A 17015-nucleotide genomic window follows, 5' to 3' on the forward strand; every position below is an offset into this window, starting at 1 on the left:
GGAAGGAAGGTGTTAAGGAGTTGGAAGCCACGGGAGACACTGCCTAGGGGTCCCAGCAGTGACATCAGCCCACACAGCTTTAGTCATCTGCTAGTTCCCCTCTGTGCCTCTGTGCTTTCCACATGCAGAAACAGTTCCATATCTCTAAGTAGAGGCCCAGGCATTTGTCCAAACAGATCTGAACAAATTTTTGAGAATCAAAGAGTAGATTGAACCTAAATTTCTTCTTCCTTTATCTGCTGGGTCTTACGTTGTTTCCACAGGGAACCTCTACTTGGTTTTCAAAAGCACCTGTTTCACAGAAACTGAAGCTGATTGTAAGTAAACAAAAAAAAATCCATCCCAATTTGAAATGAGGCATTGTTTGAATTCTAATATATAAAAGTTATTACACTAAATGCATTCATAGTGAAAACAGAAAAATATACAACCACTATTTTTTTTTTAAGATTTTATTTATTTATTCATGAGAGACAGAGAGAGAGGCAGAGGGAGAAGCAGGCTCCCCACGGAGCAGGGAACCCGATGCGGGACTCGATCCTAGGACCCTGGGATCATGACCTGAGCCAAAGGCAGATGCTTAACCGACTGAGCCACCCAGGCGTCCCTACAACCACTAATTTTTTCACCAACTTACCACACACTGAACATTTTGTTTTACACCCATGTTTGTAGAAATATACACATACATGTAAATGAGTGTCCAATTTGTAGTGTGTGTGCATGTGTGTTTCTGTTATTTCTAACTTAGAGTTGCCAACAGTAGATGCAAATGCTATTGAGGACTTGCATGTACCCAACAAAATCAAATCATCACATCTACACAACTCCAGGAGACAGAGCACACTGTATCTTCATTTTACAGTTGATAAAATTATGGCACAGAGAGTTCATATAGCTGTAGACTCAAGCCCTTGGGATTCAAAGTTCAAACTCTTAAACCCTGAACCACCCCACCCTTCCAGTGTTAGTGCAGCTCTCATGGGGTTCTTGTGAGATCAGGAAACATGGTGTCCGTGACACACTGGGATAGGTCTGAGCACGCCCGCCAGTCATGCGAAATATTATACTGTCACCACCAAAGTGTCTTACACAAAATGAGTGTGAATCTGCTGATCTTTGAAGGAGAAATAGCCTGGGCACCTCCACTGGTTGTGACTCCCCTGGGGCCGGTGCCCCAAAGAAGGCATCATAAAGACTATCTGAGGGAAAGAATTAGAAAAGTGGAATTGACCATTATTACAACCAATGCTGAATTGGTTGGCTCAGTTGTCATGCTGTCCCTTACATGGGACTCTCAGTTAGATTGCACCAAATGAAAGAACACAGAAGCAAAAGTAGATTTTTGATTTCTTTTATTGTGCCCATTATGAAAAACAGTACAAGCTTCAGGTAGCAAGGATGGTGGCTTCCAGGTATGTAAAATAAAAGGCTTCCAGGTAATCCTCCAAGGGACTGCATGCTTCTGTACTCAGAGGCTTGGGGACTGGGTGGCTGAGGAACTGGTGGACATTAAGGAGAGAGTGGTGCTAAAGCCCCTGTGACCCCCTGGTCTCACCCCTGAGTCATGGCAGCATTTGTTCTTGCTGTAGAGTGAAAGTTTCTGTTTTCCCAGTGGTTTGTAAACATGTTCTTCAGTAATGACACAGTAGAAAAAGACACATGTGAACTGAAATAACCCAATCTCAGAAAGGAGCCACACTAGATCACTAGCAGACACTTTTAGGGACAATAGCCAGTGGGAAGAAGTGGAACTTTGGTGCCACCATGTGTTAGGAACTCTTCCCATTGCCATAGGGTGCTGGTCTCCCGAGCAGACAGATGGCGATGATGGTGGAGTAGACCAGGCTCTTCACAAGGAGGAGGAGGTAGGTGTAATAGGCAGAGGTGTTCATGAGTTGCAGCTGCAGAGTGTCTGAAAGAAGCATTTTATTAATTTCATGTGTTGTTTTGAAAGGCTAGGACTTATTATGGGAGAGAGGTGACAGTATACATTTCTGATGACTTAGTTGAAGTGACACTCACACCAGCACAATGGATAGTAAACACCTACATCACCATCACCACCACCACCACCATCACCACCACCACTACCACCACTGAGACAACTCAGAACCCAGTTTGCAGGTCAATTCACTTAGAATTTCCAAGGTATTAAAAAGTAAAGTTGTGTTTATAATGAATGAATCCAATGGGAAAAAAGGCATTGGTGATAAATATCTTTTAGCATTTCTTCAACCCCACTGTGTCTCTAAGTAAGAATAAGAGGCACTATCCATTAAGTACAAACTAAATGTCACTTATTTTGAGAACTTTGTGTGCAAAGCTTAAATCTTATTTAATTTTCCAATAACCTATGAGATTATAATTTTCATTCCCATTTTACAAATAAACTGGGCAGAGAGAGAAGCCATTTGCCTGATTTCATGCAACTAGTAAATACTAGAATCCAGATTTCAATCCCTGCAACACAGCATTTAAGAAGACTTTCGCAGCTGGTCTGTAATTCTGCATCTCCACGTGCAATAAATATCAACAACTTCAAAATGATTAAGCAAAACTATAAAGTGGGATGAAGATGATAATGAAGAAGATGATGATGATTAGAGTCAAGAAGTCCCTTGATATTGAACATGGAGGGTGGATCAGCAGGGCTAGAGCCAATGCTCTTCATCATTACCTTTGTTCAAATGGGGAGAAAGAGCCAGGAGCTAGTACTTATGATGTAGCAGCTAAATGAGATGCCTATGCATTCTACATTCTACATATGCCATGTAATATCTTCTATAACTGAATTAGGTGGTATTTGTGTCATTTTTGGTGGGTTCAAAAAAATGTAAATAGTTTACCCATACTCATGCAGCTGATAATTAAAAGAATGGAGTTTAAGTTCAGTCTGTGACAGTTGAAACCCAGGACTCACATCCTCTCCTGTGTGCACCTGTCTTAGGGCCTTGGCTTTGGGATTTCAGGAAGGATAAAAACTAAGGAAGTATATGAACTCTTGATTCAGATGGTCTGGGATGAAGCCATCGATCTCACTGTGTAGCATGGAGACTTAAATAATTTCTGTTCATTGCCTTCATGTGTAAAATGGGAGTAAACTTGGCAGAGACTCTTAAGGGAATTAAACAAAACGCACTTACAGGGCAGCAAAACACCTTCCGTACAAGAAGCTCTCAGTGTCAGTTCATGTTATTAACCACCAGCAAGAACAAAGACTTAAAAATACCTAGAAGCAACTTGATATCATGTTTTCCTCAGTCAGTAGAAACAAAGGTCACAGAAGTGAATGAAGTCCATTGTTGAAAGAATTCAGAGCACATCACTGCACCCCTAATTTATAGTCCTCTCACACCCAAACCTGCATTTACTGTGTGAAGAACACTCCTGAGAAATGATGGATTGACTTTAAATATCACTCAATCTATTTTGCAAGATTCAGCCATTCTGAAGTTTCTCCCTGAAGCCAGGGAAGTTCAACAGTTATGTTGATCAGGTGGAAAAAATGCTATAGCATAATATAAAGGCAAACATAGACAAAAACTTACTGTTTTCATCATTCAGAGAATCTTTTGTGGAGTCAATAACAGTGAGCTCTAAAAGAAATGAGAACATGTATTACTGAATTGTTCATATCCTTCTTTGACATTGTCTGGGTTGTGGATAGATGATAGATAGATGACAGATAAATGATGATAGATAGATGATAGATAGATGGATGATAGGTAGATAGATAGATGATAAATAGATAACAGTTAGTCAACAGAGAGGACAGCCATTACTAATTTGAGCCCCACAATTCCCGAAATGGTTGGTCTGATTCTGTGTAATTCAGTAGATTCAGTGAGTAAGTTCCTAGTGCTGACTTGGAAATTCCCATGTCCACAGGTTAAAGGTTGCAGTTCTGGGTGTTGAAATGGCACTTGGGTAGGTCTGAAGACATGGTTTACTGACTTGTGGTCTTAAACTAAATGAGTACATTTTGAGCCTGTGGTTTTCCTTTTTAACAACCCTGCCTTTTGATCAAACTCTTAGCTTAACTGAGAGATAGGATCAAAATGGAAGGCATTAACACCACTCTCAGCAACTGCTCTGAAGTTCTCACAGTTTCTGTTGTTACTCTAGGTGATATTCACAGGTCTTTACCTTTTTGCTTAACCCTTGTGATGTTCCCAGATTACCACTTTAGTTTTACAATTTTTGAGTTGGTCATTCTCTTCATTCTTTGTGATGTTCCAGTCTTAAAAAGATCATTTGCTTAGAGATTACTGGCTTTGAATTTGCATGCCAAGCTTTTGAGAGAACATAAAACACCAGGCAGATTGCTATGATGCCTATAAACAGGATAATTCCCCATATTTGGAGTGCTATTTGATGCCATGGTCTCAAGACTCAAAGCAATTAAAGTCAAATAAGTAAGAAAGACCCTGCTGAAGAAGTCACTCTGTTAAGCCCAGTGGTTTGCACCCTGATCTGATCTTATTGGGTTTTAACTTCCCCAATAGTGTTCATCTGAGTATAGCACATGGTGCTGCCTACAGCACAGATCCAGCCTTGCTCAGCTGAGTCATAATCAAGGGCTATCTTACTTTCAAGAACTGCTTTGGTCAGAGTCTAAGGATTTTTATGGGGTACCCATTACTTTCGGAGGGATTCTGCAACAATTTTAAGAATGGAGGAGAAAGTCTTGATCATACCTCATTTCCAGCTATCCCTAACCAGGGAAGTAGGGCCAGCCAAAAGAGTGAATCCTGGTGGCTTCTTGGTAGTCCTACTAACTTAGGATATATCTTTAGGGGAGTCAACCAATGAGATGTCTTATTTACCTTGAGAAAAATTAGGACTAGGGTTAGATTTTCTGCTAGCCTGAAATAAAATATTGCTCTAAATTCCAGAGGTTAACCTCCTTGGCAATGACCAGGGAAATATAGGCTATTGCCAGAGTAAAAGAAAAGAGGGAGAAAGGATTTCATATTTAGTTAAAGTATGAAGTCTTGAACCCCTGTTTAGGTGAAAGCAGTCTGTTTGGATGTCAGCTACTTTTCTTACTCTAAATTGATTCAGAAACTCTATGTCTGGGCAAGACCAGGTGTCAGGTGGGGACTTCTGTAGCTGTGGGATGTGTACAAGGTTCAACATTTAGGTTTTATTTTTTTATTTAATTTAATTGTATTATGTTATGTTAGTCACCATACACTACATCATTAGTTTTTGATGTAGTGTTCCATGATTCATTGTTTCTGTATAACTCCCAGTGCTCCATGCAATACATGCCCTCCTTAATACCCATCACTGGGCTAACCCATCCCCCCATCCCCTCCCCTCTAAAACCCTCAGTTTGTTTCTCAGGGTCCATAGTCTCTCATGGTTCATCTCCCCCTCTGATTTCCCCCTCTTTATTTTTCCCTTCCTTCTCCTAATGTCCTCCATGCTATTCCTTATGTTCCACAAATAAGTGAAACCATATGATAATTGACTTTCTCTGTTTGACTTATTTCACTTAGCATAATCTCCTCCAGTTCCACCCATGTTGTTGTAAAAGTTGGGTATTCATCCTTTCTGATGGCTGAGTAATATTCCATTGTATATATGGACCACATCTGCTTTATCCATTCGTCTGTTGAAGGGCATCTCGGCTCTTTCCACAGTTTGGCTATTGCGGACATTGTTGCTAAACATTGGAGTGCATATGGCCCTTCTTTTCACTATATCTGTGTCTTTGGGGTAAATACCCAGGAGTGCAATTGCTGGATCATAGGGTAGCTCTATTTTTAATTTTTTGAGGAACCTCCACACTGTTTAGTTTTACAGCAGGAGCACTTGGTAAGGTCCCTCATCTACTGGGATGTCGAGGGCTGTCTTCCTCTGATGTTGTGTCTAAAGTACCTAATCACCAGGCTGCAACCTGTGACTGAGAGAATCCTTTTAATTGTGAACTAGGAAGGCTTCCATAACCTGGTGATGACAGGCTTGAGCATCAGACATTGGAGACTTACACTAGCTGGTCAGACTAACAGGCGACACAAAGGATGAGCAGAAGGTTGTATACTGAGACAATTCCAGGAAGGTTGCAAGATTTTCCTAAAGGCTCCTATGATTTGCCCAGTGAAGTAGGCGCCCTGGTCATTGGAGATCACAGAAGGTGTGCCCCAAGGGGGAAACCCATTTTTAACAGTGTCCTTACCACAGTGCAGGCATCAGGGAAAGGCAGAAAATATACACACAATGACAAGGGAATATTGACAACCCACACTAAGTGGCAGTGGAATGAAATCCAACTGCAGATGTTCAAAGAGTCCAGAGGGAGGAGGCATGAAGCCTCCGGAGAGTAAACAGTTTTTCCAGGACTATGGATCTGACAGGTTAGACATTGATGGTAAGCTGTTATGTACATTTGGGGTCTCCAATGTGATGGTTACCAAGCCAGTTCCTCAAGACACAAAAGAAGCTTTTATGATTTTGCAACTTTGGGCTCACCTGGGTAGCTCAGTCAGTTAAGCATCTGCCTCAGCTCCGGTCCTGATCCCAGGTTGCTGGGATCCAGTCCTGCATCAGATTCCCAGCTCAGCGGGAAGTCTGCTTTTCCTTCTTCCTCTGCCCCCCAACTCGTTATCTCTCTCTCAAATAAATAAAATAAAATCTTTAAAAATAAAGATTTTGCAATTTTGCTACATATCTTTAATCTGGGACTGTAGTTCTTAGGTGAAAAATAAACAGATATATCAGAAAAAAACAATAAATAATATTTAAAAATTAAAAAAAGAAAAATAAACAGGTATATCAGAGAGTGGTGAGCTAATCTCTTTAGAATTTAAGGATACCATTAGTTAAGAATTTGGGCACTGGGTGTTATACAAAAACAATGGATCATGGATCACCACATCAAAAACTAATGATGTAGTGTACGGTGACTAACATAACATAATAAAATTTTAAAAATTAAAATAATAAAAATAGTATACCATTTTTCTGGCATTCGTTAAAAAAAAAAAAAAAGAATTTGAGCTTCTCAGAGCCAAAAAACACCTAAAAGGGATGTGTCTGGTATTGAGAATTTTGTGTTTTACAGTGTAGCTCCTTGCACAGGAGTTTTCTTGAGGTTGATGGGTACCTAGTGCTGATACAACCCATTTCCTGACCAACTCATACAATCAAGGGAGTGTTCTTGAGGTAGCAAATGCTTCAGGTAGCAAATGCTCTTACAACCTCTAAATGCTTGACTCGTGCCCACCAATTTCTGGGGCTTTTTCCACCTTCCTGTTCCTCTGTTGGCAGTAGCCTTTATCTACACTGAAGACTAAAATTATGTGCACATTAGTTTATGGGCAGTAAGAGATGTTACTGAATTTTGACCACAGGAAGACTCTGTGTGCACCACCACCAATTCTCCTGGAAACTTACTGAGGTTTCCACCTGGGGAACTTGGTCTGAAAGGTTAGGGACTTGGCTGTGAGCCAACCCTTCTGCCAGTTCAGTTAGGCTCTGGGCAAATATACCAGCTCAACAGAGCTCCAGACAAACATGCTAGCATAACACTCTGCCAGCCCAAGCTGGCTTGCCCTGCAAAGCAAAGTCAGTTAGATTAGGAGTTTGAACACAAAGAGAATGGAGCTTAGAACCAAGAAGAACTCACCCACAGCCCCTGGAACAGGTGAGAAGGATTGTGAACTCAAAGGGCTCACAGTTACCACCTCTGTGTTTTGCTTTGTCTCTGAAGGCCCCTGGGAGTCCACTTCGGATTCCATCGCTGCCACCAAATCTGTTAAAGAACAAAAATTCAACTAAGTAAATGTTAAAGATCTAATGGTGCTATTAATCAGTCAATTAATGAATCACACAGCATCCCATCTAGCAAGTAGAGGGGAGCTCAAAAGGATTACAGGAAAGGAAAAGGTTTTAACAATAGAGAGGAAGCAGAAAAAAAGAAAATTCAAAGAATCCATTGTTTTAGGCAAGGTCACCCTCTGGAGGGGAAGGGAAGGGGTGTTTCATGGTGCTGACCAAGAAATTCCCATGTTGACTGGCTAAAGGTTACTCTTTTGGGGGGTTAAATTGCACTCATGTCAGGGATTAAGTCTTGGTTTAGTGACTTGAGCCTTAAACTAAGTGGGTTTTTTTCAACACTCTAAGAACACAAAGACTTACTTCAGAAATGTAAACTTGTATATAGAAAGCTCTTCACACGTCTTCTTATGTGCTTGTTCCCCACTGCTTAAAAAGTGCTTGTGAACCACAGAGAAAAGTACAAACTTGTTCCTTCTTATGGGCCCTCTGGGGCCTTGGTCTGTGATGTTAACGCCAGGACTTGATTTCTGAGTCTAGTGAGTTATTCGATCACAGCAGAGCCAGGGCACTTTAGCCGTCCACCCACACTATCTAAATATGTCCAGCATCTGCACCAATTGGGTTCCTTTGGGACACCATGCCTGAATTATGCCTGAAATATGAGTGACACTGAGTGATTAGGAAAAGTGTATTCTCTCTACTGTAGTGATCCTCCTTGGGACAGTAGTTCATCCTGCATGCCTACCAGGCCTGGCACACACTAGGACTGAAATAATGTTTGCTGAGTAGCCTTACCAATGGTAAGAAATACATTCATTGTGTAGTTTCAAAGAACCTTTATACACACAAGCCTCACCCAGTCTTTACTTACTATACTTCACTTTTTGCTGATATATAAAATTCAAATCTGAAAAACTCAAGACCATACTAAGACCTCAGTAGCCTAATTACTATTCTGGTTGAGCTATGATTCGGCTCCATCAAATGAACAGCGTTTTTCCCCTATAACTCATTGTTTATGGGTCATACTTTGAGTAGAGCAAGATTGAAGTGAGAAGGATTGTGATGCTCAGAAAAACATTGTTGAAAGATACATAATTGTTCTTATTTCCTGATCAAGTAAAACCATCAAAATTGGACTCTCTGAGAATTTCTTGTATGTGAAGTTGCTAGGTGCTTTCACATATATTGTTTCATTTAATCCATGAAATGACTATAAAAAACATCACTGTAACATTAATATTTTGGATGATGAAACTGAGGTGAGAAAGGCTAAGTGAATTTGTCTTTCTTTTTTTCTCTGTATGTTCCATAGGCCATACTGTTTTTTTAAAAAAGATTTATTATTTATTTCAAGAGATAGAGAGGACAGGGGGAAGGGACAGAGGGAGACAACCTCAAGCAGACTCCATGCTGAGCATGGGGCCTGACACCGGGCTTGATCTCAAGACCCTGAGATCATGACCTGAGCTGAATGAGGAGTCATGCACAACCAAGTGAGCCACCCAGGTGCCCTCAAAGCCCATACTTGTTTAATTCTGTGGGAAAATTGCAGGACATTTATGCTTTCATTAAAGGCAACAACATTAGCAAAAATTTTCTATTTGCTTGTTTTCATTAATACTTGACAGAAAAGGGAAGGTTTTCCCTTTGAAACAAAGGGTTCTAGGAGGTTATATTCATGTTTATATGCACATACCTTTGTTTATTGAAGGAAAAAGAATCTCTTGATTAACCTTTGCTTTATCACTCTCATGGTTGACGATACATTTGTGTTCTTTATCCATTGATGCTTCAGTCACAGTCAGCCAGCTGAATTTCATGTATGTGTCCTTAGTCTTCATAGTGTCTCCCTGCTGGGATTTCAGAATTGTTTTGCCATCCTTTTCTTGCCAATCTATCTTGATAATGTCAGGGAAAAAATCCTCAAGAAGACAAAGGTATGTTCCAGCCTTATGGATTTTTATTTCAGCAACTGAAGGAAGAAAAATTGTGGGCTTGGGGTAGATGTCTTCATGAGGACTTTTATCTGTTGGAGAAAAAGGAATAACAATTAAACCATGATTGGAGGGTGCCTGGGTGACTCAGTCATTTAAGCGTGTGCCTTCGAATCAGGTCATGATTCCAGGGTCCTGGGATGGAGCCCTGCATCAGTCTCTCTGCTCAGCAGGGAGCCTGCTTCTCCCTCTCTCTCTGCCTGCCTCGCTGCCTACTTGTGCTCTCTCTCTCTGTCAAATAAATAAATAAAATCTTAAAAAAACATAATTAGAGAAACACAGACATTGTGGGGTTTGGAAACACCCAGCACATAATAAAAGGAAAGAAAGTTGCTATAGAATTAGTGCTTACTGTGGCTTTTCATCCACAGAAGATTATGAGGTGCTTATTTTCTTAATTTCCTTGGGAAAAGAGGGTCTAGAGGTTATGTAACTTGCCTAAAGTCACAGCTATTAAGTGAAAAGCCCTGGATCAAATCATGGAATTTTTAAAAACAATACACACTCACTTGTTTGAGTGGGAATCTATCAAGTTGACCTTTTATTTACAAATAGGGATCTCATGCCCATTTCTGATACTGGAATTCTTCTCCTTGATTTCTGATTCTATAGAACATCTCATTCTCACATCTGAACCACTGCATGAATTTGAGTAGGGCAATGTTTAATGCTGCACCTCCAAATTATTTACAATGCCTGAAATTTAGAAATAAAATGGCCATATTGCCAAAACTTCTATTTAAAAAAAATTATTGATTATTTTCAGAAATTTTCATATAGTAACCCAATCAAGTAATGCAGTGATCAGAATTTTGTTTTGCTTCAGGAAATGTTCACTGAAAGTACATTTTATATTGGAATTTCATTTGAAGATACCTTGTCTAAGAAGACACCATATTTGACCCTTATCATCTCTCCCCAAATCTGAATCTGCCCTACAAGCCTGCTGAACTTATAGTACCCCTCAATTTTCTTTCATTTCACCTGCTGAACAAAGTTATATCATCTAATGGTGTCATGTTAACAGTTATAGTCTGGGTTTTTTGCAGACATAATGTCAAATTATATAATGAAACATCATGGTTTTCAAGGGCATGTCACTTGAAGGCTGGAATATTCCTTGGTTATACATTATTATTAATTGATGATTCAAATTATAAATAGAATTCTTTCCAATTTGAGTTCCAACTGAAACACAAATTGTTTACTAATTTTCTCTTTCCAGTTGTTTGGAGTTAGAATAATAATTTCATGGGCCATTTCCTAAGAAAAAAATGAATAGGTTTCTCCTGTGAGAAGAAAGGAAAAAAAATTCTTCAGAATTTTTGCTTGTGCACCAAAGCTCCTGATTTTTATACTCAATGAGTAAGCAAGCAATGATGACTTTTTAATTTAAGGTATAAATAAATATTAGGTCATAATGCACTTGTTTTAAGTTTGTACATCTTCTTTATAGTGCAAATAGTATTTTACTGATTATAAGAGTAAGACACAGTATGGGGTGCCTGGGTGGCTCAGATGGTTAAGCGTCTGCCTTCAGCTCAGGTCATGATCCCGGGGTCCTGGGATCGAGCCCTGCTTTCGGCTCCCTGCTCAAGTGGGGAGCCTGCTTCTCCCTCTCCCTCTGCCATTCTCTCCACTTGTGCTCTCTGGCTCTCTCTCTCTGTCAAATAAATAAATAAAGTCTTTTAAAAAAAAAAGAGTAAGACAGTATATTTCCTCAACCATATATTTTGTCTTTAATTTAAAAAACATGTTATATAAAGCAAGATTTATTTTTCAGAGTACACGGTATTTACAGAATTTTTGCCTCTAGTCAATAAAGAATCTAGTTTTCATCTTAAAAAGTTCGGTTTTTCATAGGAATACTTCTGATTCATCATAGTAAGGAACTTGAAAATCAAATCATGAGTTGGAAAAATCGGGATGGCAAGAGATTATGCTTACCTCCTGTCACTTTTACTTAGCTAGAGCCCTGAAGTTTCATTCTTTTCAGAATAGAAGGTATCTTGAACTTCCATAACTTTCTCAATGTGATAGTTAACTGAGCATTAAATAGTATTATTGATTATATATGATCGGTGCCTATATTTTATGGAATTATATTACATGCTTTTTTTTTTTACCATTTTTTTAAAAGATTTTATTTATTTGACAGATAGAGACACAGCAAGAGAGGGAACACAAGCAGGGGGAGTGGGAGAGGGAGAAGCAGGCTTCCCGCTGAGCAGGGAGCCCAATGTGGGACTCAATCCCAGGACCCTGAGATCATGACCTGAGCCGAAGGCAGATGCTTAATGACTGAGCCACCCAGGCACCCTACTATTCCTTTTTTTTTTTTAGGATTTTATTTATTTATTTTAGAGAGAGAGTGGTAGGGGAGTGGCAGAACAAGAAGGAGAGTAAGAATCCTGAGCAGGCTCCACGCTCAGCCTGGAGCCCAACATGGAGTTCAAGGCTCAATCCCACTACTCTGAGATCATGACCAGATGCTTAATCGGAGAGCCACCCAGGTGCTCCACAACATTCTTTTTAAAACTTATTAAGAGTGTTTTTTTATGGCCACAATCATTTCATTAATTTATAAAACAGAAACCGTTTTACAAAATAAATAAATTTTCCCAATACATTTATAATATTCATAATCAAAAAAATTTTCAGGTAAATTGCCTGAGTTGTATATATTTGATGACTATGAAGCAGTATGAATTCTATATAAATTAACAAAATGCAATGACATTTTCAATTAAGTATGGTATTTCAGATCTGCATATTAATATTGATTCAAAATTCCTCTTTTATTTTTCTCATTTTTATTAAAAAATACTTAAAACTATTTCTTATGTAAATATGAATTTCAAATTTATGACATTTCTAAATATATTTAAAAGTACTGGGGCACCTGGGTGGCTCAGTCGTTAAGCGTCTGCCTTCAGCTCAGGTCATGATCCCAGAGTCCTGGGATCAAGCCCCGCATCGGGCTCCCTGCTCCGCAGGAAGCCTGCTTCTCCCTCTCTCACTCCCCCTGCTTGTGTTCCCTCTCTCACTGTGTCTCTGTCTATCAAATAAATAAAATCTTAAAAAAAAACCATTATAAATAAATAAATAATAAAAATTAAAAAAACCATTATAAAAGTACTAACTGTATCCCTAACTATATTCCAAAGCATTTTCTAAATAAAATTTAAAATTTTAATTGTTTTTCTACTAAATACCAGTGTGAAGCCCAACTTGTTACTGTTAGACATGATATCAATTAAGATAAAGGATTAAGATTTAAGTACATACGAAACTTAAAAATACCAAAAAAAAAAAAAATTTGTGCCAAATGAGAGAAAAGTCCATTAAACAAATACCTCTAAATTCAAGGGTTTTGTATATCAGTGGACAGTAAGGTAACTTTCCACTAGAGTGGTTAGAAGTAGAGCTGAATCCTCTGGAGAATTTCTGCTCTGTCAATACAGTTGGCTACAAACCACTCTCCATACTGGATACAATTCTCCCTTTAGGTTAAAAATGGGGCAACACCGTTTTACCATCAGAAAAGGCAATGTGTCAACTCACACAACTTATCTATCATGATCAAGTTTGTTCTTGGGCCAAACACTTTCAAGACAATTACACATGTTGTGCATGAGCACTTCATGCAAGTCCACACAGACACAAGGGCAGATCCTATTACAGTGTTTGCACAATGTTGGCTATGCTGACCTTTACTGGAAGGATTGGTATCAAATCTCTCCTAAGATTTCCACATCTAAACATGCTATGAAAATGAGAGATTATAATTATAATTATCATTACCATTATTATTAGCAATTTGTTTGTGATGACTTTGCACTCCAACATCACATTTTAATCTCATGAGACCAAACCTTCTCTTACTAATAAGAATGCAGTATTTGGGGATAACAATTGGACCTATGTCAATCGAGCATCACAATTCATTCCTTCGTTTGCACCTCTCTTTGCTCTACTATGTCTGGAATTCTCTGAACCATGATCACTGAAAATGTGTCTTTCACACAACAATTGTTAGGGAATCACTTGTCTTATCTTATCCAATGCCTTTCCAGTATTAAGAAAATCAAATGGAAGCTAGTAAAGCCCAGTAATAGGGGGTCACTTCATGGAACTGATTCACTTGTACTGTCCAAAGCAAATGGCATTTTCCCCACCAACAGCACAATCTATGAGCATTCCAAGCTCTCCTCAGAAATTTCTATCTCAAACTGACTTTGTTCCAGCTCATGTCCAAAGTTTGGCTTCAGACTTCTACAGTGGGCCTTCATGGTGGAATGATTAAATCAATGGCCGGTTGCCTTGACATCCAAGCCTCCTATTGTCATGTTAGATCACTAGACACTCACCTGCCTGACCAAGTCTGCTGAAGGTCATCATCTGTGAATGACATTAAATGTCATGGTGCCCATAGTAATAATGCAGTGGTAACATGAAACAGGTTTGTTAAAGACCATTTCTTCCATTTTCTAAAATGGATGTGGAAGGCACTGCTCACTCTTTCATTTCACATTGCTCCTAAAGGATTCATGCATTGAAGTCTTTTTCTCATTTTAAGGTGGGAAAAACATATTTGAAAATTAGGTGTGCTTCATTTTCTCAGTTAATAAAAAGTATGTACTCCGTTACATTTTCCCCTTACCTTTGAATATAAAATTTTACCCTATGCTTCGTGCTAGATAATCACAGGCCTTTTTTCTTCTGTTTTCATTTCCTTAGTGTTTTTGGTCTTCTATTTTTGTTTCATTGCCTAACTGTCCTTGCATATTTTATTTTAGGTCTCCTCAAATAGATTTTGGAAATAGGCAGTATAAATAAATGAGAAATAGTTTCTGCATTAGAGCTTGTTTCTTTTTCTGCCCCAGAACTTGATAGTTTAGTAAGGTCTACCTCAAAGTTGACATGAAAAATGGGAGAAGATATTTGCAAATCCCACTCTGTGATATAAATGCAAAACATTCAGAATTCAAACACACTGAATTCAGAATTCAGAATTCAAACACACTGAAATGCCAGAACATAAGATGAAGCTTTTGTTCCCAAAATTATGCCTCATAAAACAGAGTTTCCCCTGTGTTTCAGTTTGGGCAATCTCTCATTTTAAAGGATGCTCTTCTAATACTCTACTTTGATTGAACAATGCACTTGGATAAGATATCAACCTGAAATAAACTCAACTAAAGCCAGTTTAGAGGTAGCACCAGTAAAAAAAAAAAAAATAAATAAAGAAGTTTAATATGGATTTGGTAAATATTACCTGGGACTAAAGTCTCTATACTTTATGCTTACATTGTACATATACAGAATGACAGAATAAATGAAAAAAAATGCTTTTATTTTGTAAGTGGATAAATGTCTGTTCCAATAAAATATCCAAAGACATCATCATAAAAGTATCCCCAGACACTCAGACCCTAACTAAGATGACTCAGAAATTTGCTCTAAAGTATACATTTTAGATGCATGTGAAGAATCTGAACAAAATTTTTAATAAAATATGAGGTTAAAAAAACAGTATTTCTCAAGTGATATTTGTAATAATATAATTTTTAATTTGTAGGTATAATCCAATTAAGATATAAACTATTAAAAGTGAATATTTGAGGGCACCTGGGTGGCTCAGTCTGTTAAGCATCTGACTTTGGCTCAGGTCATGATCCCAGCATCCTGGATGGAGCCCACCACATTGGGCTCACTGCTCATCTGGGAGTCTGTTTCTCCTTCTCTGTCTGCCTCTCCCCCCAGCTCCTGTGCTCTCTCGCTCTCTCTCTCTTGCATGCATGTCCCCTCTCTCTCAAATAAATAAAAAATAAAATGTTTTATTAAAAAAGTGAATACTTGACTTTTTATGTATATTAGTATAATTTTATATATTTAATTGTAAAACATCTCCCTTGTTTATATCCAGATGTTTCCACTGAAAAGGGAGAGGTCAACTTATGTTGAGGTTAACAATATATGAGGTAATGCTTACTACATTCTACTCATTTTTAGAAACATGTAACAATGAGTCTTAGAAATTGAAAGTATTCTGCAAATACTGACCAATTATTCTTAAGTGACCTGTAGACTAGATCATAATTAATACAATTTTCTGTACTCCTGATTTAAAAAGAACCCCACTGAGTGATAATTGGAATTTGTAGAACTGACTTTTTTAATGAATTACTACATCCCAACCTATGCAGTAGATATTACCATATTTAATTTCATTTAGTTCTACAACATCCACGTGAGATGGCTGTTACCTTGACAGAATGATGGATGGAAATATAGCAAATGTTAACAGAATAAGTGTCACTATAAATTTTTAATACTTTATTTTTTCTCTTTTCCAATTTTTCCCTAATGGGCATGTATTATTTCTATACTGTTAAGAGAGCAATAACCAGTGAATCAAAATTTATTGGCTGAAGGATGATTACACAGAAAGTAAAACATCCAGAATGTGGACACATTTTTCTCTGCACCACACTCTCCTATAAAAAAAATTTCAGGACCTCATGAATTACATCTGTGTCACCATTATTTAATTAGATTGCTAGAATTTATATTGCAGTCAGTGGGGGGAAATGCAACTAGAAAGTTACTTTTCAATTTATGAATTCATGCATGCCTATGATCACAACCAGAAAGACACCAAAATATATCACTCCTTCCACTTTTCCAATGTTTCCCCAGCCTTGTGAAGATTCTCTGAAAACATTTGACTAGATTCTATAGGGTAGAAACATCCCTGTGAGATGTTCTCCCTCATCCGGGCCAAATTTCATCCCTAAGGCTAATGAAGAATGAACAAATTTACTAGTCTGAATTTGGAAAAAACAAACCCAGCTTATGACATTCCTGGATACATTTATGCAGTTAAATATGTCGATACCTAATATGAATTGCCTTCAGACAAAATGGCAAGTTTATCAATTTTTTGTTCATTCTTTTCCTGTGGTTATTTTTTGTAATCTAATAAATAAGATACACAAATTTCTTTACAAATGTTTCAACACAGAAATCCCTAAGGGATTAACAGCTCCACCCTGTAGGGACCCCCAGTTGCTCTAGCTAGTTAGCTCCTTGTTAATCTCCTCCATTCTAGCTCAGGCAGCAGCTACCTCCTAGGACTAGGAGAGAGTCAACTACCTCTCCAAGTAACCCACTGTTATTTATGACCAAACTGGGACCAAATCCTAGAATTCTGAGCCAGTACCAGCA

The 17015-nt window shown here is 38.3% G+C and overlaps 1 gene segment (V, D, J or C); it reads right to left on the bottom strand.

The window, feature by feature from the left end:
- Positions 1–1367: 1367 nt before the first annotated feature.
- The window catches only part of LOC123841238 (T cell receptor gamma constant 2-like), a 61848-nt gene continuing 46200 nt past the window's right edge, over positions 1368–17015 (bottom strand). Inside the window, 4 exon segments of the C gene segment in view lie at positions 1368–1915; positions 3552–3599; positions 7637–7762; positions 9488–9817. Coding sequence covers positions 1773–1915; positions 3552–3599; positions 7637–7762; positions 9488–9817 — 647 coding nt within the window.

The sequence above is a fragment of the Mirounga angustirostris genome, unplaced genomic scaffold, assembly GCF_029215605.1.
Source record: "Mirounga angustirostris isolate CCGP_5_RB_7025 unplaced genomic scaffold, mMirAng1.0.hap1 SCAF_12, whole genome shotgun sequence".
NCBI classification, from domain to species: domain Eukaryota; kingdom Metazoa; phylum Chordata; class Mammalia; order Carnivora; family Phocidae; genus Mirounga; species Mirounga angustirostris.